The sequence below is a fragment of the Tetrao urogallus genome, assembly GCF_951394365.1.
Source record: "Tetrao urogallus genome assembly, chromosome: Z".
Classification (NCBI taxonomy): Eukaryota; Metazoa; Chordata; class Aves; order Galliformes; family Phasianidae; genus Tetrao; species Tetrao urogallus.
In genome coordinates this window covers 33,019,891-33,042,473 of record NC_136816.1, presented here as the reverse complement: position 1 = coordinate 33,042,473, position 22,583 = coordinate 33,019,891, and the positions used below count along the sequence as shown (strand labels likewise).

At 41.2% G+C, this 22,583-nt stretch overlaps 1 protein-coding gene across 1 annotated transcript in view; it reads left to right on the top strand.

Annotated features, from left to right (window-relative positions):
* LRRC2 (leucine rich repeat containing 2) overlaps positions 1-22,583 on the top strand; it is a gene marked incomplete at its 3' end in the record, with an annotated part of 66,502 nt that overhangs the window by 33,152 nt on the left and 10,767 nt on the right. Inside the window, exon 4 of the mRNA XM_079548549.1 lies at positions 4,479-4,615. Within this exon, the coding sequence (XP_079404675.1) occupies positions 4,479-4,615 (137 nt within the window). The remainder of the gene's footprint in view (positions 1-4,478; positions 4,616-22,583) is intronic.

Below are 22,583 nucleotides of genomic sequence, written 5' to 3'. Positions count from 1 at the left end.
AGTTACTGTTGATTCTGTAACACTCTTCTGTCAGATCAGAGAGAGATTATACGAAAGGGAGAAAATGCGATGCATTTTTTTTAACCTGCTTTCCCATACCTTCAAACTGGGGCAAACCATACTGTGAACATCAGCATATAAATTAGAAACTGGAAAATGAGGAAAAAAATGTAGGAAAATGTGATTTCAGAAGGCAGAAATGTCAAAAAAGGAATCTGTGCTCCTAGCCATCAGACTACCTATAAAAAGCAGTTACATTTTAATGCTTTTGTTATAATTAATTCTGTTCCGTGTTTGCTAGTCGTGTGTTGTAGATACATCTTCTGAGCAGAGTTAGACAAAAGGATGCCTAGGATGCTTGTGGCTCTGGGTGCCTTGTCTACAATTAGTTGTTCAGAAAAGAAGTAGAATTGAGACTGTGGTGGCTGTAAAGTCAGCAAAATGTCTGCTGTGGTTTAAACCTGATGGGCAGCTAAGCCACTCACTCTGTTGCAGTGAAGGGAGAGAATCAAAAAAGCAAAAATGAGAAATGTCTTGAATTGAGAAAAAAAGCTTGATTAATGATGAACAAAGGAAAAAGGATAAAAAGAAAAAAAAAAAGAAAAAAAAAAAGAAAAAAAAAAAAAAAAGCAAAAGAAACCAAGTAACGCAGAAGCAATCAGTTACCACCAGCCAGCTGATGTGTAGCCAGTCACTGAACAATAGCCGTCTTAGAAAACTCACCTTTAAGATTTTCTGGTATTATGTGGATGTTATTCTTTTGATGAGTTGCGTCAGCCTGTTCGCTTCTGGAGTGTGTTTATGGTTGGGTGGAGTGAGAAGTTTAGGCCTTGACGGTCTGTAAGTACAGGAAGTTCAGCAATAGTCAAAATATTGTGTAGTGTAGTATCATTACTGTTTTGATCACAAATCAAAAGCATATCATCATCCAACCTTCTATGAAGAAAATTACCTCTATCCCAGATAGATTGAGTACAGTATTACTTTGTTAAAAGAGAGTATTACTTATCTAAAAGAGAAAATAAAACATTCCTGTGTTAATGAGGAAGCAGTTATTTTTTCACTTCAATGGGACTTGTTTTTATTCACTAAGGAAATAATTTGGGGAGGAAGAATTTTTTACTCTCTTATTTTCTATTTCATTTTGAGGCACCTCTGTGTCAATGATTTTTTGTTGCAATAAGGTGTTGAGCTGATCACAGAATCATAGAATCATAGAATCACCAAGGTTGGAAAAGACAGCTAAACACAACCTCCCTTCAAGCAGGGAGTGATAAGTTCACCCCTGAGCCTCCTCTTCTCCAGACTAAACAGCCAGTTCCCTTGGCTGTTCCTCATAAGACTTGTACTCCAGAAGACTCACCAGCTTCATTGCTCTTCTCGGAATATGCTTCAGGGCTCCATCTTTCTTGTAGTGAGGGACCCAAAACTGAACACAGTACTTGAGGTGCAGCCTCGCCAGTGCTAACTGCAGAGGGATGATGACTAATCTGCTCCTGCTGGCAATGCTATTTTGGGTAGAAACCAGGTTGAACTGAACATGAATCAGCAGTGTGCCCTTCTTGGCAACTTGGGCACACTGCTGATTCATGTTCAGTCTAGCACTGACCAACACCCCCAGGTCTGTTTCTTCAATACAGTCTTCCAGCCACTCTGGCCCAAGTCTGTAAGTCCTGCCTGGAGTTGTTGTGGCCAAAGTGCAGGACCTGTTGCTTGATCTTGTTGAACTTCATCCAACTGACCTCAGTCCAGTGATTCAGCCTGCTCAGATTGCTCTGTAGGGCCTTCTTTCCCAAGGAGATTAACACTTCCTGCCAACTTGGTGTCATCTGTAAAGTTATTGAGGATGGACTCAATGCCCTCATCTTGGTCAGCAGTAAACATATTGAACAGGTCAGGCTTTAATACCAATCCTTGGGGAACACAGCTCATGACCTGTCACCAGCTGGATTTAACTCCATTCACTATCACTTTCTGGACCTGGTAATCAGCCAGTTCTTTACACAGCAAAGGATTTATCTGTCAAAGCCCTAGGCTGCCAGTTTTCCAGGAGAATACTGTGGAAAACAATGTTGAAGGCTTTGCTGAAGTCTAGGTAGAATATGTCAACAGCCTTTTCCTCATCCATGAGGTGGATCACTTGGTCATAGGAGATAATATTGATCAAGCAAGATCTGCCTTTCATAAGCCCATGCTGGCTAGGTCTGATGCCCTGGTTGTTCTGCATGTGCCGTATGATCTCCCTCAAGATGATCTGCTTCAGCACTGAGGCCATGCTGACAAGCCTGTAGTTCCTCAGATCTTCCTTACCACCCTTCTTTTGGGTGGACATCACTTTCAGCATCTCCAGTCCTCTGGGACATCTCCAGATGACCAGGAATACTGGAAGATGCTGGGAAGTGAGTTGGGTATCACTTCTGCTACCTCCATCAGCACCTTTGGGTGGAAACTATCCAGACCCACAGATTTGTGGCAGCCCAAGTGAAGTAGTGAATCTCTAACTGTTTCCCCTGAATTGTGGGAGGTTTATTCTGCTCCCCATCTGAGACTTCCAGGTCAGGGAATAGAGTACCCTGAGGTTAACTGGTCTGATGTTTAAAGACAGATGAATCATTTGATGTAGAACCTTCATTTGTTTATCATGCTACTAAACTTAGCAAGGCTTCATCATAGGTAGGTTAATCTTTTCTTAACTTGATATGCTTAATAAACCAGGAAAAAGGAGGATGACTCTTTTATATCCTTGGATTTCTTCTCTTACTCTCTCATCAGCTCTAGGGACCCTTGTAGGATGATACTGTACTATTAAAACCATGCATGTTGTGATCCTACAGAGAATGTTTTTTTTCTATTTTAGCTAAAACAAGACTTTACAGCAGAGAGAAATGACAAAGCTAATTTCTTAAAAGGACAGAGCTGGGTTTTAAAATAGTACCTCGGTTTCTATTTCTGTCAGAACTAGAACTGAGAGAAAGCTATGTGGACACTTCTATACTTTTCTCTGTTCCAAGTTGTTCTGACCATATTCAGCCTGGCAAATTCACAGAAACATTTAGATGGATACTGGCCCAGCTAAATTTATACTTTCAAGATAATGTTGTTTCCAAGAGGAACTATGTGATCTGTGCAAAATGCTGCAGGCCTAAGTGATTTGAGGCTGCTAGTATTGATCATCAAATTGCATGCCTCTGCCTCTGCCAAAAAAATTTCAGAGAAACATATTGAGACTCTTTATTCTCTGCAGTTTTTTCTTTTTGTTTGCAAGCACCACCTACCTTCCAGCAGTGGCTTCCAGCCATTTCCATGCCTTGTAATAGCTGAGCAGCACCATGTAGATCTTGCTCTGAAGGGAATATAACTAAGTGTAGTGCCATAAGGAATAGTTTGCTATTATGACAGTGTTATGAACACTTGTGATGTATTGCAGGGAGATTCTCTCCATTGTTAGCCAAATCAAGAAATTCTAGTTTTTTTCTTTAAAATTTGATTATAAATAGAAGAAGATACAAAATTTTACTCCTTGTGCTTGCCTGGTTTGCCAACATATAGTCTTCTTTGAGAACCTGTTGAAAAAGATGCTGTTTTCTCTTTATTTCCATCTGATGAATCACATCTAAATTTCTTACTAGTGCTTTCTATTGTGATGGCTATATTTTGTTATTGTTTAGAGGGGAATATCATCCATGTAGTATCATCCATGTATCATCCAACAGGACAGCTATCCAAAGCTCCCTTGACTTCATTATGTGTGTGTTTAAGGATCCCTTTGTAATGCATCAGCTATTTAGTATCTTCAGATTTCTTACTCCCTTTGCATTTTTCCAGTATAATGTTGTTCTGCATTTTAATAATGCTTTCAAATCTGTTTTTGCCGAAGCTTGTCTAATGCTGTAACAGAAGTAGGGAATGCAATGTGGCTAAATGTAGCGTAAAATATTCTTGATGTCCTAAAATAAAGCTGACAAATAATGAGGGATTGCAATAAAACAAATAACAAAACAAATACATACTTCATCTTTTATAATAAAAAATACACAATGCTGTAAAAGGAGACAGAACTGTTAATATGGTAACTTAGGTATAGTAACCCAACCAAGAGGTTCTCAAACAAGTAATAAAATGTTTTTCAGTCATCAGACAAATTTCCTGAGGTGGAGACCAAATTCTCTAGTTTTAGCTGAGGTCCATAGGTATCTTTTCCCTGGTAGGACCAAAGTCTTAACAAGTTGTTACTGCTTACAAACCCTAACCACAGTCATTACGATTAACAAAGCTGTATGAATATAACAAAGCTCTTTTACTTCCTACTCCTCCAATGTTAGTGGTACATAGATGGTATTTACTCATTTTATTCATTTCTTACTCATTACCACATAAAGAAGTTTTTTAATACATTACATTGAATAAGCCTTTTATTTTATTTTCTCCTTTTTTCTTTTCCCCCTCCTTCACTGATTTTAATTGTCTTTCTCTAACAGGCCACTTAAAAAATCTCAAAGTACTCAATGTAAGTTTTAATAATTTGAAGTCTGTCCCTCCGGAGTTGGGTGACTGTGAGAATCTTGAAAAACTGGATTTGTCTGGAAATATGGAAATAAGCGAGCTTCCATTTGAAGTAAGACAAAAAACTATGTTTTTTACCCTTCTTATTCAGAATACAAACAGATTAGGTCACATTCCTTCTAGTTTCTCATGATAAAATTTTGTAGTAATATCACTGAAAATGCCTTAGTGTCAGCTAAACAGGATGAAGTTTCTTTGTTCTGACATTCAAGTGAGTAAATTTCCTCATATTTGTTTTGATGTATGAAAGAGGATAAGATGCCGAAGGGAATCTTGCCTGTAGTGATAAGGAGAAAGCTGCATATAGCTGTTGAGCAAAGTGTGCCTTGACAGTCAAATTCACATACTAACCTTCATTTGTTCCCGATGTCTGTTTTCTTTAAAAAGAATATGGAGAGACATAAAAAATACTGAATGTTGCAATGAGTATAAATGTCTGTCCAAAATGTATATTACATGCGAGACAAGGTATGAATATATAGAACGAAGACTGAGAAAATGGCTCCCAGGCATGTACCAACATCTGCTTGTGTTGGATGCATAAATGTTCTCTGTCCTGGCTGCTAAGAGTCTTATTGTTCACTAACAAATGAAACCATTAGCTGGTACCTGAGTACTGAAGATATAATCAATATTTCTAAGGTTCTCATACTCCTGATTTCTGGTTGATAACTGAGAAGAACATCAGGGAAAAGTGCCAGGCTATTCTTTGCTGATTTCTAATTTTTTTCTCCAGACATCTGTTGTGAGTGATTTCCAGGCATTATTGGAATGACCTAAAGTTATGTGAAATTTGCTTAGGCCATGCTTATGTTCTGTTTCAAGGAAATGCAAACGATAATGAACTTTTCTTTCTGGCTTTTTGCTGTAAGGCAGTTCATTTAGCAAAGAACTGTTCAAAAATGAAGTGGAAGATATGGAGATTTCATGTGACAAATGGGCAATTGCCTAGAAATGCTAGTAGCAACACAGACAATGCAGTTGCAGGTCTTTCTTCGTCTTTTTTTCATTCAGTTTAGCAAAAGTAGACTTTAAATATAAATCGAAAATAGATACTGAACATGTGGAGTTGTAAAATCTAACCACGTAAGAACATTGAGTATACTCAGCCTCGTGGATGAGAGCAGTCTCAGTCACTGATGTTTTAAAATTTTCCAAGTTATTTCTAAAGGCCTTACAGCATAAAGATTTTTCCCAGGTCTTTGTTTATGAAACCACACATGTAAGTGCAAATGGCTGCTTATAAAACAGCAAAAACTGCAAGCAATATCATGTCAGTATGACCTAAAAAATCAAGACAAATATTGGCAGTAGCTACTATATTTCCTTTTTTTTTTCCCCCCTGGAGGATGACAGTTAATTTATACTTGAAATGACGTGGCGAGGAAGGCTGCATAAACTGCATAAATAGCCACTGGTTTAGTTTATACAGTTAGTTTCCCAGAGTCAACATTTCAAGGGCAGCTTTGGAAGCAGAACATGCAATTCGAGGAACATTTTTGTCAAATGATTTTAAAAGCTGCAGTGTCGACCTTCAATGTACTAGATACAGCTGATGTTATTCAGAGCAATTGTATCAGTATCCTTGCTAATGTAATAGGCATTTGATGCTTGATTTGCAAATGGGAAACAACTGGTAGCCACTGGCAGGTTTATGAATTAAAATATTGAATGAGTACCTATTGTCTAAAAAGAGAACACATGCTTTTAAGTGTAATGGTAGGTTAACATTTGCTAATAGCCAAATGTACACCCAATTGCTCCCTCCCTCCTCCTCACTTGGAGGAAATAGAATGAGAAAGCTCATGAGATGAAACAGAAACAGGGTAACTGCTTGCCAATTATTGTCACAGGCAAGACAGACCATGCTTGAGACTATGAATTAATTTGTTGCCAACTAAAGTATATTCGGGTATTGAAAAAGAAAGAAAATAAAACCACAGCTTTCTTAAACCACTCAGAGCTCAGTTTCACTGCTTCATTCCAGACTCTTCCCTCTGTCCTGAGAAGTGCAAAATGATGGGGACAGGTTGCAATCAATACATAGCTGCTTCTGCTCATATTTCCTCCTCATGCATGGGCATGGGCTCATCTGCATGGGCTCCAGCATGGGCTCATCTGCAGTTCTTTCAGGAATATTCACCTGCTCAGTTTGGGTCTTCTATGGAATGCACTATGGAAGTCTGCTCCAAACTGGAGCATTTGGTGTTCTCTCTGCTCTTTCACTTTTTTTTTTTTTTTCCCTCGTCATCTGCCTGTCTGACGTTTTCTGTCAACGGTTTATGGGCTGATTTGGCCCAGTTCTATGACTAGCAAGGTGGGGGGACCCACGGACACACACCTAAGGAAAGGGAAAAGGGGACAAAAAAGTGGAAAAGGATAGATAGACCTAAAAAAACCCCCAAACAGTAGTGATCTGAGGAGAAACAAACTAATTTACTAAATAAGATATTGGAATGCAAGATAACACACTATAATACAATATAATACAATATAGTTTGAATTGAAGCTAATAAATCAAATAAAATGAGAGTGTGTGAAACTGAAGGCCTTACTCTAATGCTGAGGCAAGACAGCTAGTCAGGCCAAGCGGAAGACATGAGGGGCATCTCCTGATATGTGAACAGCTTTTGTCTTTTCCCTCTGAGCGGAAACAGCAACAGAACAGTGAAGAGTCCTCTGGGAGATGTAATTCTTCTTTTCTGGGACAGCTACCCAGAACTAGAGCATTAACTCTTTAACTCCCAGTGTACTATATGATGTTATGATGTGAAATAGAGATAAAAAAATCTTAAAACCATGACACCGTCCTTTATTAAAATCATGACTTCAAAGAGGGAAGCTTCATAGCAGTCTCCATGCCAACACCTTGTCACAGAGATCAAGAAAAATGTTTATGACCCCATATTACACAGATTCAATTATCTAGTGAAATTTTTGCTCAGATCTATTACTCTAGTGAAACGCTTATGTTAATTGGTCACCATTCTCCCGAGTGAGGTAAACAGTGAGAACTGGAGAATGTAAAGTAGCAAGTACATGTATGTTCTGCGCTAGTATGTTGATGAAATCCCTGTAAAACTTTAGGATGAAAAGAGCAAAATTGGCAAATGATGCATAAAATAAGGTAGAGAATTACTAAAATTGTTTTCTGCTTATAATCTTTTAGGAAGTTCAGTTTTTATTTGACTTTCAAATTCTTAAAAGCTTCTTCTGAGAAGACTAAAGAAATGCATGAGAAGAGCAACAATGTTCTTTAGTGCAAAACCTACTTAAAAGAAATAAAGGGAAATTCAACCTAACAGAAATGATCTAATTTTACCTAGGTTTTGTGCAGAGAGTAATGGCTAGAGACACACCAACAACATATACAATAATGGATTCACAGAGATTGACAACACGCCTGTAATTTAGTCAAGAGTTTTTGACAGGTTCATAAAGGTTTATGAGACCATTGGAACTGTAAGACTGAATTACACCTTCAGTAATCAGTCTCCCTGTTACTTTGCTATCAATTTTCTTCAGGATAGATGCAAAAAAGAGAAGACTTGGAGATTTAATCTATATGTTTTAGTTGTTTGTTCCTTAGAAAGAGTTTTAGGTAGAGAAATCTCAATGAGATGTATCACATAAAATGTGAGTGTAGTTAGTACTCAGAAATGGGAGCAGGAGAACCTATGACCATTACACAAAACTATATAATGGACCAAATAACAATTTTGAAGTGAAGATAGTAATTTCTGAAGATAACTGCTATATCTACTTATAAATTTATGCCATCATATAAGTTGTTCCCATGAACTTTTTTGTCAGCCAAATAAGAAATTCCTAAACTGTTACAAAGTCTGTTAAGTCTGCTAATTTATGTTAAGAAATTGTGCAAAGCGAAATAGCTCAAGAGAGAGAAGACAAGCAATTTTAGCTTGCACTACTTTTCAGGCAACCTACTGTTTTTAAGGAGGCTTACAGTATGTATACCATTCCATACCTTGACTGAGCAAGTACAAATTGCTTCAATCTCTATTTTTCTCTCTTTCACCACTGCATCTTCAACATTTCCGTATTTTAAAAGTTCAGTTTATTTTGTATGCTAGATTAATACTATGAGGGCTATACTGAATGTTATGCCTCCAGTTTTTTTATGTTGGTCCATGATGTCCAAGGAAGATGATGGTAGTGTAGTAGTAGAAGCTGAACCTCCCCAACAATATTCCATTACATTTTGTTGCTGTGTGACAGGTGGCAGCAGAGGGGGAGTCTGACAAAATGGCTTCTGATATGGAAGTACATATGAAGCAAAGGTGTGTCACTGAATTCTTCCATGCAGAAAAAAATGTATCCAATGACATTTGCCAATGATTGCTGAATGTTTGAGGAGACTAAAGAGCACAGATGTGAGCACAGTGAGGTGCTGGGTGGGGACACTGACATTGGGTCTCTTCTGCTGGTACAGATTTGTACGAGTGCAGCTTGCAGGCTCTTGTTCATTGCTGGTGAAAATTCATAGCTGATGGTTATGTCTATGTTGAAAAATAATGTTTTGTAGCTGAGAATATTTGCTCTGTGAAATAGTATTTTTTATATCTGTTGTAGTTTCCACGCAAACATACAGGAGGCATTATTTTTGGACTACCTATGTAGTTAAAAATTAGTCCTTTAATAGAATAGGTTTATTAACCTGCAGTTGAATTCAGTCTGTTTTGGCAACATTTATAAATTAAACTGACAGTCACTGGATTTGGATTAAAATATGAATTGAAATAAAATGTAAATACCCACAAAGGTAACCTATGTAGTATTACTTTTGCATAGCCAGTTACTAAAAGTTGTACCTCGACCATAGTAACCAAATTTGAATGGAGAGGATGCACTACGAGGTTTAGATGAAGTCTTCCCTGAGATTATACTTAATTTATAAAATCCCTTTGTGGAGGTGAACTTTTTTTCTCTAGTTAAGATGTTCAGGTATGACCATGCCCTTACTCTATGTTAGCCAGTTTTTCTACCATAGTGGGATTATACTGGGTGCCATGCCCTGTAGCTACAGAAAAGTAGGATGTTTTTAAATGTCTTGTACCATTTGCGCATGTATAACAGAAGTTAAGAATTACTAAGATACATATTGGTATTTTAACTGATGAATAGAGTTCCTTCCTGTTATTTTCATACATGTTATTAATGTAATTTGTTTTTCAATTAAAAACAAAAAACAAAACAAAAGAGTATTATAAATTACATATAATTTCTACTATAAGTTTTTCAAAAAAACTCTTCTGGCCTCATTTTGAGGTGTGTTTCCTTCAAAAACCACTGCTTTATATTTATTTACTAAATCACAGAATTGATATTTCCTGAACATGGCACAATAATTTCTCTATGCTGATATTTCAGAGATTTTGTTGTGTTGAAGTGCCATATCTTCTTCCATACTGTAGATTTGTGTTAGTAGTGCTACATCAGCCAAACGTATCGAAAGATGTGAGCTGGAGGAACTTCAGTGAAAGGAAGGTAAGATAAAGGAAGATAAGGAAATACTCATTTCCTCTATCACATATGCCATCTGTTGTGGTGTATCTTGTCAGTCACAGGGCAGGCAAACCACTCCCTTCCACCAGCAACAAGCTGAAAATGTTTCATATAGATGTTGGCATATTCAGAACCAATTAAAGAAGTGTTTATGAAACTATTCTGCTTTGCTAGGTGCTCACTGCCACACTTGAGCACATGCACCACGTAATCTGAAATTCTTTCTGTATCCTTTGAGAGGTTTGGGTTTTTCGAAGTGAGGGAATGAGGCAGCATATGAATACTTCACCAAAGAAAGAGCAAATGTATGAACAAACACTTGTGTTTTCATGTCAATGCATATGAACCACTGCTCAGTGCTGGTGTTCATTTCAAATTTGCTTAATGTTCATAGTGAGGGACTTTCTGTCATGGCTGGCCAAAGTTCTGTCAATCCATTCAAAGCAACAGCTGCTTTATGGAGCTGGTAAAAGATGTAACATCAAACATTAGCAGGAGGGGTGCGAAACCCAAAAGAGCAGGTGCAAAGGTGTTAGGTGTCAGAGAAGATTCGTGGAGACCTTAGTGCTGTTCTCACAAATGTTTTAATAAACAAGGAGTTAAAGAGGGGAACATTTCTATGTTAGGAAACAGGATTATGCAGTCAGGCACTGGAAAGAGTATCAGTTGATCCTGTTCTTGACAGTGGGCTTCTGAAGTTTTCTAGTTAATTTAGCATCATTTCAAAACACTCCACTTTTGGAGCAAGTCAGCAGCTAAAAACAACAGATGATTTAGTAAGAGATCCAATTGACGTATACTTTCTTGCCATGGTGCTGATGAGCTTTCCCTTACCCTTTCACAAGTTTAGTAAAAGTAACATCACTGTTCACAGAATAAAAATTTTTCTATAATAGTTGCACAGGATAAGGCAACACATAAGAATGACAAAGAGGGTTTAATGTGAGAACTAAAACATAGCTGTATAACCACAACAAGCTTGAGTCTAATTTAAAATAATTCTCTCCTTGGAAAGTATGCTGGGTAATTTTCCAGATGTACTTTCTCTAAACAGTTCAAAATCTCAAAGAAACCAACAGCAACAGAGGCTTGGAACCTGCTCGCTGCCCAAAGCCGGCCACACTGCTGCTTCTCTCCCCCTGCGCTTTTGCCTCAGACCATCAGGACAGTGAACAACTGGACCGCTGCTAGATTCTGGTGGTGACTATCTCCGCTTTACGCAATTACTGCTTCTTTCCTATCTTTCTATGGCCCTCCTTCCCACCCCCATCACCCTAATTCATAATAGTCGACAGCCTTCCCTTCCCTGTCTCCCTGATTAGGATTTATAATAAACTGGTAGGACCAACATTTGAACCATTGTTTCTTAATCTCATGTCATATACACAAATCAGAGAACATCCTCTCCTTCCTATAAATTGGAGCAAAACACTAAGAAAGTTGGAATTGTTCAGTCTGGAGAACAGAAGGCTTTACAGTACCTAGCAGGATCTACAGAAAAGATAGGGAGGGAAAGTAGTAACAGGACAAGGGGTTATGGATTAAAACTAAAAAACGGTAGGTTCAGACTAGGTAATAGAAACTCATCTCTATGGAGACAGTGAGAGAATGGAATCTCATTGCTCAGATAAGTTGTGTATGTCCCATCCCAGGAAGTGTTTAAAAACAGGTTGGACAAGGCTTTGAGGAACGTGATCTAGAGGAGGTAACAATGCCCATGCAGGAGCTCAGAACTACACGATTCCTTCCCAACCCAAACTGTTCCATGATTCCATGATTGTTTGAGATGCAAGTGCAGATAAAAAGATTGACCCAGGCTCAGCTAATTTCCAACTCCAACTGTGAGATGAGGTTCATGCTATGACAACAGACCGCATGAGGTTGCAGTGAACGAGACTACATGCGTCTGGCGGCCTGTTAGCAGTGCTGTCCACAGGGCTTAATTCTAGGGCCTGTACTGTTCAACAGTGTTATCAATGATCTGGATGCAGGAGTTGAGTGCATTCTTAGACACTCTGGTGATTAATAGTAAAATAGGAGGAGCTGCTGTGGTTCTGAAGGGATGACAGGCCATGCAGAGGGATCTAGACAGACTGAAGTACTGGGCAATCAGAAACAATAAGAAATCCAACAAAAGAAATCGCCAGGTGCTGCACCTGGGATGAAATAATGTCAGGCATAAGTACAGATTGGGAAAGAAGTGGCTGGAAAGCAGTTAATAGAACCACAGGATCATAGAACCACAGAAAGCCCTGAGTTGAGAAGGACCTCAAAGATCATGTAGTTTCAACCCCCCTGCCGTGGGCAAGGTCACCAACCACTAGACCAGGCTTTGCCCTCAATGCCTCCAGGGACAGGGCATTCACATATCTCTCGGGCAACCTTTTCCAGACCATCACCACCCTCTGGGTGAAAAACTTCCTTCTAATATCTAACTCTAACCTCCCCTGTCTTAATTTAAAACCATTCCCCCTTGTCCTATCACTATCAACCCATGCAAACAGTCATTTCCCTTCCTGTTTACACACTCCCTTCATGTACTGGAAAGCCATAATGAGATCTCCCCGGAGCCTTCTCTTCTCGGAGCTAAACAAGCCCAGTTGCCTCAACCTTTCTTCATAAGAGCAGTGCTCCAGCTCTCTGATCATCTTAGTGGCCCTCTTCTGGACTCATTCCAACAGCTCCACATCTTTCTTGTGCTCTGGGCACCAGACCTGGACGCAGTACTTCAGATGGGGCCTCACAAGAGCTGAGTAGAGGGGGACAATCACCTCCCTCTCCCTGCTGGCCATCCCTTTTTTAATGCAGCTCAGGATATATTTGGCTTTCCAGGCTGCAAGAAGACTGCTGACAGACTGCTGGCTCACGCCCAGCTTCTCGTCTACCAAGACCCCCAAGTCCTTCTCCACAGGGCTGCTCGCAAGTGGTTCTTCACCCTGTCTGTATAAACACCAGGAATTGCCCCGCCCCAAGTGCAACACCTTCCACTTGGCTTTGTTGAACCTCATTAGGTTCTCATGGACCCACCTCTCCTGCCCAGGCTCCTCTGGATGGCTTCCCTACCTGCCAGTGTATCAGCTGCACCACTCAGCTTGGTGTCGTCTGCAGACTTGCTGAGGTGCCATCGTCTATGTCATTGATAAAGATGGCGAAGAGCACTGGTCTCAAGGCAGACCCTTGAGGGACACTGCTTGTGACTGACCTCCACCCTGATACAGAACCACTGATCACAACCCTTTGACCACAACCAGCTAACCAATTAATCTACCAAGCAGACCATCTTTCAAATCCATACCTCTCCAATTTAGAGAGAAGAATGTGGTGAGGGACCACGTCAAAGACTTTGCAGAAGTTCAGATAGATCACATCCATCACCTTTTTCCCTGTCCGACAATGCCATCGCTCAATCATAGAAGGCCTCCAGATTAGCCAGGAAAGATCTGCCTTGGTGAAGCCATGTTGGCAGTCTGGGATCATCTCTTCGTCTCATACATGCCTTAACATGGAAGCCAAGAAGATCTGCTTGGTGATCTTCCCACAAGCACAGAGGTGAGGTTAACCGGCCTCTAGTTTCCCGGTCATCCTTTCTCCCTTTCTTAAAAATGGGAGTGACCCTGGTGACCTTTTTCCAGTCACCAAGGGACTTCACCAGACATCATGATTTTTCAAATATGTTGGAGTGCAGCTTGGCTCTTTCAGAATCTTGGATGGATATCATCCAGCTCCATGGACTTATATACATTCAGTTTCATGAGGAGGTCTCGGACTTGTTCTACTGTTACAGTCAGGCAGAATCCGCTCCTCTCACCCACACCTAGAGCTTCAGGGTCCTGGCAGAGGCGGGGAGGAGCCTGGCCACCAGTGAAGACTGAGGGAAAGCACTTATTGAGCACCGATGCTTTTTCCATGTCTGAGGAAGCCAGTTCTCTGTCCTCATTTATCTTTGGTCTGTCTCCTCCTGCTTATGTACCAGTAGAACCCCTTCTTATTATGTTACACATCCCTTGCCAAGTTCAACTCTATCTGTGCCTCGGCTTTTCTAATCTTATTTCTACATAGGAGGACAATATCCCTATATTCTTTCCAGGCTACACAGCCCTGCTTCCACATCCTGTACACTTCCCTCTTTTCCCACTGTTTAAACTGCAGATCCTCGCTCAGCCATGCCAGTCACCCACTTCCTCTGATCAGTTTCTTCTGCTGGGGGATGGAGAGATCCTGTGCTCTTGGAAGGGTGTCCTTAAAGAGCTGACAGCTCTGTTCTGCTCTGTTCCTATGTCCTCAAGGACACTTTCCCAGGAGATCCCACCCATCTGTCCCTTGAGCAGCTGGAAGTTAGGGTCTCGATTCTACTTTTTGCCAGGCCTGCATTCCTCCAGATCATAAACTCCGTGACAGCATGATCACTGCAGCCCAGGCTGCCTCCAATCTTAACCTCTGATGTTCTCCTCTGCATCGATGAGCACCAGGCCCACTGAGGCTTCACCTCAGGTCAGTCCGCCTAATACCTGGACCAGGAATTTATCCTCAACAGACAACAGGGATCTCCTGGATTGTCTGCCACCCATCATGCCGCTATCCCAGCAGATATCCAGGTGGTTGAAATCCCCCATCCTGTAGCCTCCACTCAGGGTATTCCAGTCATGGGATTCATCCCACCACATTTCTGTGATAGCAACCAGATCATAATTATCCAAGTACATCAGGTTTCCGTATGGTAAATGTTGAGTCATGGCCTGAACCACTGATTGAGCACATGGGGAAATAACTGGCCAGCCCTGGGAGCAAGGGTGAAGGCAATTCACCTCTGTGAGCCAAAGGGATGAAGCCTGGCTCCACCCCTCTTAGACCTCATTTATGGACTGGCTGCCACTGGGGAAGGATCTCTGCTTGGAGAATTCCTCCCCCTCTCCCCCCCAACCCCCCTCTCCCCCCCAACCCCCCCCCCCCCCAACTTGTGGAGTCTTTCCTGAGCCTAGATTTTTGGATGGGTAAACACCTTCACTTTTCCTCTGAAATACCATCCCATCCATACTAGTCCTTTTGCTGTTTCAGTCATGTATTGCCTTTCTGCTGTGTTAATCTTCCCAATTGCAACAGTTTCTAACTCCTTCTGCTTATTTCCCATGCTGCTTGCATTAGAGAAAATGCACTTCAAATGAGCTTTCTGGCACACCAGTATAATAGAGGGGCCCTCTCTCAAACCTTTTGAAAGAATTCTGAAGTTCCTTCCTCACCGCTTCCTAGAGGGACACGAGAAGGTTTTGGATGGGGTCAGCAACATTACCTCTTCTGAGGAGTTCCTGGAAAATTCTACAGGACAGTTCAGAGGCTTCTCCTTGCCATCTCCTACAATGACAACATCCCAAGCCCTTCTCTGTACCACTGACCTCCGCCTGCTTCCCCCATCAAATCTAGCTGAGATTTCTGAACTACTCATTCCATCCATCCCCCTTCATACCTAGTTTAAATCTCTCTCAATGAGCCCTGACAGTTCCTGGGCTAGGATCTGCTTTCCCCTTGGAGACAGCAAGACCCATCCGCAGCCATCAGGCCAGGTGCTGAGTAAACTGCTGTGTGGTCAAAGGACCCAAAGTTCCTGTGGTGGCACCAACCTTTCAGCCGCTTATTCAAAGCCTGTGTTTTCCTAGACTGCTCTGTATCTCTCACCACCCCAGAAGGGAGAGAAGAAAATTTGCACACCCACACCTTCAAGCGTTTGCCCTAAACCCCTTTTCAATCCTTTTTGATAACTCACAGTCTTCCCTGAGCGATTTCACCACTCACCAATAGCAGGTAGTAATCAGAGGAGCGAATCAGACCTGAAGTTTTTTGGTGATGTCCCTGACGCAGGCTCCAGGGAGGCAGCACACCTCCCTGCAGGTTGGGTCCGCAAATTAGGCCCTCCTTTTCCGTGAGAAAAAAATTGCCCACCACAATTCCCTCCTGCCTTTCCCAGCAGAGGTGGTCTCAAGGTGTGGGGATGACACCTCACCTTTGGCTCCCTCCTAGGCAGATCTTCCCTCGCCTCCCCACTCACCTCCCCTTCACTTTCCAGCATCTCGAATCTGTTGCTTAGTGTGACCTGGGGGAGTGAGGTAGGCAGGCAGGGGGTGCGCCCACAGCGCCAACCCAGGACTCTCTTCCAAACTTCCTCATCTGTTCAACTGTGACAGGGCAGGGGGTCCACTACTTTTCTGGGGGTGTCTCCCTGGCACCCTTCCCTTGGGCATGCCAGCGAGTCACTCCACCAGTCTATCTCCCGCTCACATGGAGCTGATGACCCTTAGACTCTCCACCTCCTCCTTGAGCTCCACCAACAGGCTGAGCAGCTCGTCCATCTGCTCACACCTCACACAGGTGAAATCCCTGCCACCTTCCCCTGGCAGCAGCAGGCTCAGGCATTCCCTGCAGCCAGAGACCTAACAGCCACATTTCTGGGCAACCCCCATCTGTGTCACCACAGTCTTCTTGGAGCAAGCCTGCTGTCTGGTGGAAACCATGTTTAGGCCTATGGTCTCAGAGACTGCCAAGAAGGAGAGCTGGTCTCCTGAGCAAAGAGGGACAACACTTACACACCCTGCCACTTGATTCACCCCCCACAGCTACAGCACCCTATAGACAGTGTGGGCTGTACTCACACACTGACTTCATCTCCCTATTTTCAGCAGGCAGTAACAACAGTTACTCACCTGGTGTGCTCTATGGGCAGGAGCTCCTGCCCTCCCCAAGGCTATTTAAAGCTTATCACCAAGTGTCAAGGTCAAGGGTGGGTAGTGCTAGCTCCACCCCTGCTCTTAAAAAGAGCTTTTTCACTTTAGATCCCTTGCCTAGTGCAGCCTTATTTGCCTTGAAAACTACTCTCTGCAGCAAATGACCAATGACATATTTGTGGGGCGTTTAAACTGTACCACAAATGTGCCAGTTCTACTCCTGCTCACTCAGCAGCCCACCCACAAGTTGCCAGCCCCTCAGCACAAGCACAGCACTGTTACTGGCTTTGAAAAAGCCAGTTCAGCAGAAAGGGATCTGCGGGTACTGGTCAACAGTAGGTTCAATGTGATTAAGCAGTAAGTCCTGGCAGTGAAGAAAGCAAACCGCACTTTAGAATTAATTAAACAAAGCACAGACAGATATAGGTTAAGATAGAGCAAACAAGTTGATTCATCTGCTGTATTTAATGTTGGTGTATTTAATTGGTGAATTGGGATTACCTAGTACAGTTTTGGTAGTGGGTGTGGACTCTGTGAATGTCTCCTATGAGCAGCTGCTTCATGTCAGATCAGAACCAGCTACAGCTACTTCAAAAAGGACCCACTGCTGACCTGAGCTGAGCCATGAGCAAGGCAGGGTGCAGCTCAGGGAGAGCAGAATTGAGGAAGGAAAAATACTGTTGAACAACAGTAGGTGGGAGAGGGGTTTAAGAAATGTCAGAGAAGCAATCCCACAGCCACCAGTGTTGGTGCACTAGGAGGGCAGAAAGAAATCCCACAGTGGAGCAGAAGCTCCCTTCAGCACAGGAGAGGACTATGGAGGGGCAGGCTATCCCCTGCAGCCCATGGGCACCATGCAGAGCAGATCTTCACATGTAATCATGGAGGGGCCCACTGTGCAGCAGTGGCTGTGATTTTTATTCATTATCATTGATTAAGGAGAAAGGCATTAAGGCAAGAATCAGTCCCTGTGAGTTGAAAGTTGATATTACCTGATTTTTTTTTTTCCCCTTCATGTGGGGCTCATTCAGATAGGATCTCTGCTCTACAAATGCTGGACAAAAGAGCCTAGAATTATGCCCATTGTGAAGTGCAAGTGATGCCATAGGTACAGTGCAATTCAGTTGAGGATGTGGCTCAGTTGTTCTCAGTTTTTTAATCAAAGAGGTGAAAACTCTCAAACCTGGGCCTTTGTTATGCTTCTGAAGAGCAATGCAAATGTCCATTAATTTCACATTATGAAATACATGGCTGGAAAGGTCTGAACAAATGCTGAAAGTGGCCTCCCTTCACCTGCTGCTTAAGACTATCCATCTAATTTGTTATTTGTCCTGTCAAGAGTTGGTTACTGCTGCTGGAGTTTAGGAGTCTGGTAATTTTATGAACAATAAAATCACAGGTTACGAGGTAGTAGTACAGCTAAAATAAATTCATGTTTTACAATGTAAACACAGCTTTGCAGGAATAACATTCCTTTCTCTTCTCCCCTTCTCCTGTTTGCAAACTTGATCTAGGTAATTTTTTCTTCCTCTCTATTTTTAATAGATACAGTTTTTATTTACTTCCTCACTACCTCTTATTCTTGCCACACCTGCATGTAGGTCTTCTGGTCTAATTGGAAGTGATACTGTCAAAAAGCATCTGTGAAATTGCGTGAACCCAAACCTTGAGACTCCGTGTGTCAGGTTACAGGAATAGTGTGGATGCTAGATATGTGTGATCAGTGCTTCTCTCTGTGCAGAGTTTGTGTTATGAACATATATAGCTGTGTCAAATCTTCTGAATGTGTCTGATTATATAACATATTGTTATACAGTCATATGGTTATGCAACAAGGGAGAGTCTGCAATACAAAGCTGCTGGGGGCTATGACTCCTAGCTTCAGTCCTGTCAGGCAGTGTACACTGACTGCCAAACTGTTTTGAGGCTGCTGTTTTGTTCAGACTCAAAATACAGGGCTGGTCAGTGAAGAGTTATGGCTGTCCTGTGGGATCCTAGTGGCAGAGAGGCTGAAATGAATTAAAAGATGAAGCTTTCAGGTTCATATGCAGCAATCACAGTTTCATGTTCTATGCCATTTCTGCCTTTGTTTTTCACATTTTTATTCCTCTGGATACTCACCTTGCAGGATCGGGAGATGTTATGAAGAGATCAGTTTACCCCAAACTGCTTTTAATACCGCCAAATTTTTTCATTCTCAGAAACTAGTTCCAGGCCTTCAGATTACTAGGTAATACAGAATGCTCCTTTAAATACTGATTAGAGACAATGAAAAGATTGACTAAACTTGATAACCTAACATGATGGATGCTTCAGAACTGTAGGACATTGGAGCATGGAAGGGAAGAAATGAGGATGCTGTAAAAACACAGATTTTCTTGAATTCCCTCTCATAGTCAAATAGGATTTTCATAGTTGCCTGAGACATTTCACAAAGCATTCCTCCAAAGATGGAGGAATCTGAGAGCCACAAGGCTAGAAGTCAGGAAACTGAAAAATTTTAATCTTTATGGACTATCCTAACCTTGATTTAGGTCTTCCAGAACTACCCCAAAGGAAAAAAGAGAAGGGAGAGAAAAACTGCTATAATCTTGGCATATCACAAAGCTCTGAATTGTCATGTCCAAGTGTTGACAAAGTTTGCAGTTGTGGGTTTGTGTACTATTAGGGTCATGCACGAGTACAGTCCGTAGCATTGAAAGAAAGGTAATTTTGATGACAGACACTTTGCAATAGTTTGCTCAACTAGATGAGTTCTAATTCCAGACCAGATATGTTAGAGTGCAAAACAGACTTGTCTCTGTTGTGACTTTACTGAATATGGAGATTTTCATTATGGAACTCCTGCCTGAAGAGCATGTAAAGCCAGCTATGGCTTCCAGAGCTCTCCTACTTGGTAGCCAACTAGTGTGGAAAAAAGATTCCAAGAATTAAAAAAAAATAAAAATAAAAATAAAAAAATCAATTCCTGCTATCACTTCGGCTTTTCATTGCCAAAGACAGAATGCTTTTTTCCTTAATATTCAATTTCCTGTTTACTAAATTAGTGGACAAACTGATTTCCAGCTGAAATTCTGACAAGTTTATCAGGCTGCATCTCTGAACTATTGTTATTGCTTAGCACCAATATACAGAAAGTGAAAAGATTTCACAGATAGCAATTGTCAAAATGTTGCTAGTGTAATAGATTAGAAGAATAGCATCACAGTTTCATTTGAATGGGTATTTTTTCCCCATCATTTTTCTTGTTGTTTATTTTGCATCTGTAAATACTGTGTAATTACTTGGTTCTTTTCTGCTGTTATTAACTTTTCAAATGTACTAATATTTTTTTCACTTTTTTGATTGATTGTTTATATTTTATCAATGTAATATAAAGACAGCAATCAATATTTCATAATTATTTGTTGCCATATTTGTTTGTAATATCTTTTTTTCATTTTCTATAAAGCAAAATTTCCTTCTCTTTTGGGATTTTTTTCCTTGGCTCCCTGTGGAAACAGTGATTCCAGAGTAATCTCAGAATAACATACTTAAAATCACAAGAATATCATCAAGCTACAGTTTGTTGTCAGGGCAAAATAATCTTTTTGCATGTTTGAATCATAATTAACATGTCAGCATTTGAATGCTGTTCATTCAAATACTGTTGTGTATTGCACAGTGTTGACACGAGCCCGCTTCTCAAGCATGTCCAAGTCCCTCTGACTGTGTGTCAACTGCATCACTCAGCTTGGAGTCATCCACAAACTTCCTAAGGGTGCACTTGATCCCACTGTTCTGGTCACTTACGAAGATATTAAATAACATTGGTTCCACCATTGAACCTTGAGGAATACCATTTGTCACTTGTCTCCACTTGGACATTGAGCCATTGGCCACAACTCCCTGAGTGCGACCAGCCAGCCAATTCCTTGTCCGTCCACCAAATCCGTCCTTTTCCAATTTGGTAACTGGGATGTCATGCAGGACAGTATCAAGCGCTTTGCACAAGTGCAGGTAAAGGACGTCAGTGCTCCTCCTCTATCCACCGATGTTGTAACTCCATCATCAAAGGACACCAAGCTTGTCAGGCATGACGTGTGCCTGGTGAAGCCATGGTGGTCACCATCAATCAGCTCATCTTTATTCTCCATGTGCCTTAGTAGGGCTTTCAGGAGGATCAAACAGGTGGTTCGATCATGGTTTTGGCAGGCACAAGGTGAGGCTGACTGGCCTGTAGCTCCCTGGATCTTTTTTTGTTCTTTTCTTGAAAACTGAGCTTATGTTTCTGTGAGAATCCTTCTTTGTTGTTTTTTGTTTTTTGTTTTTTTTTGGCTCAAAGCTTGCTTCCTGAGGCATTTCCTATGATAAGACTCTGATTGATTTATTGAGGAAGCAAGTGATAGGTGCTACCATGTGACAATCAACATCACTTTGTGGACATTTGAAAGGCCCTTCCTCCAGAGCTGCTTGCCTCCAGAAGAGAGTGTTTACTGGCAGAAGATCTGGCTGGTATGGAAAAATTGGGGAATGATACCATCGTATCCTGTGAAAAACAGGATGCGGATTGGCATCCCTCCTCCCTCTTATCTGCCGGCAAGTCCCTGAAGATAGGAACAAAGGAGTTTCTGTTGAGATCCCAGAGCCAGAAGCTGCCACTCCAAGGAGAGCTGACTCAACCACTTTGGATTTGAGCTGTCACTCCAAAGACAGCTGACTCCACCACTTTGAAAGCATTGAAAAGGGCCATCATCGCCATGGTCACCGTTGCAACACTGCTGGATGACCCACCACTACTGAAGATCAATGACTGAACTATGAACCACGCTGGATCCATGGTGGTGACTATCTCCCTCTTGTTTCCTACAACGACTCCTTGATTCTTCTTTCCCATTTTTTTCTATTGCCCTCCTTCCCTTCCCCATTACCCTAATTCATAGTGGTGTCCGTCCTCCCTTTCCCCATCTCCCTAATAAATTGGTTGGATGAACATTTGAACCGTTGTTTCTTAATCTCATGCTGGGTATACAGATGTTAAAAGAACCTCCTCTCCCTCCTATAAATTGGAGCAAGACATTCATTTAATGGCGTAGGTAGTCTAGGTAGTTAGACTATGAAATACAGCTATGTTTTAAAAGTGAACTTCCATAAAGCTTATATGCTAATTGATTTAAAATGAGATAATAGAGGAAAATAACAAATGCCAACATCAAACAGAAATAAATTCTAACATAAAAATGATAAGGGAGCCACGCTTGTTTGTAACTGAAATATTGTAAGAAGTACAAAATCCGTCAGTTCTCAAAATCAAATAAAATGCACGGTGTTTCATTTAAAAAATGTAATACATAGATGACATAATTTTCAATGCTTCATATATCATAGGTAGTTTTTGGGAACATTTCAGAGCATAATAAAAACTCTGTTAAATTTCATCATATCATGGAAAATGGACAGACGTTGTTAAGTACTGCCCTAGAAGAGCAAGTACTGCTGGCTTGCAGACACATAGTAAAATCATTGCGTCATAAATTCTGTGGAACACTATACCAAACTTCATAAAAAGACAGCCTTATATTTTGATGGTGTATTTTTTGGGAGCACAAGATCCTGAATAATGTAAGATTTGATCTAATGAAGTATTAAAATAATCTCTTTTCAAAACTGTGTGAAAAATGGCAGAAATAACCATAAAAAATAATAACTCTGCTATATAGGTGCTTTTAATATTTAACACAATTGTATATTTCTAGGAAAGTATAAAAAAACAGTTCCTGCTGTTGAAGAAATATCATCTTA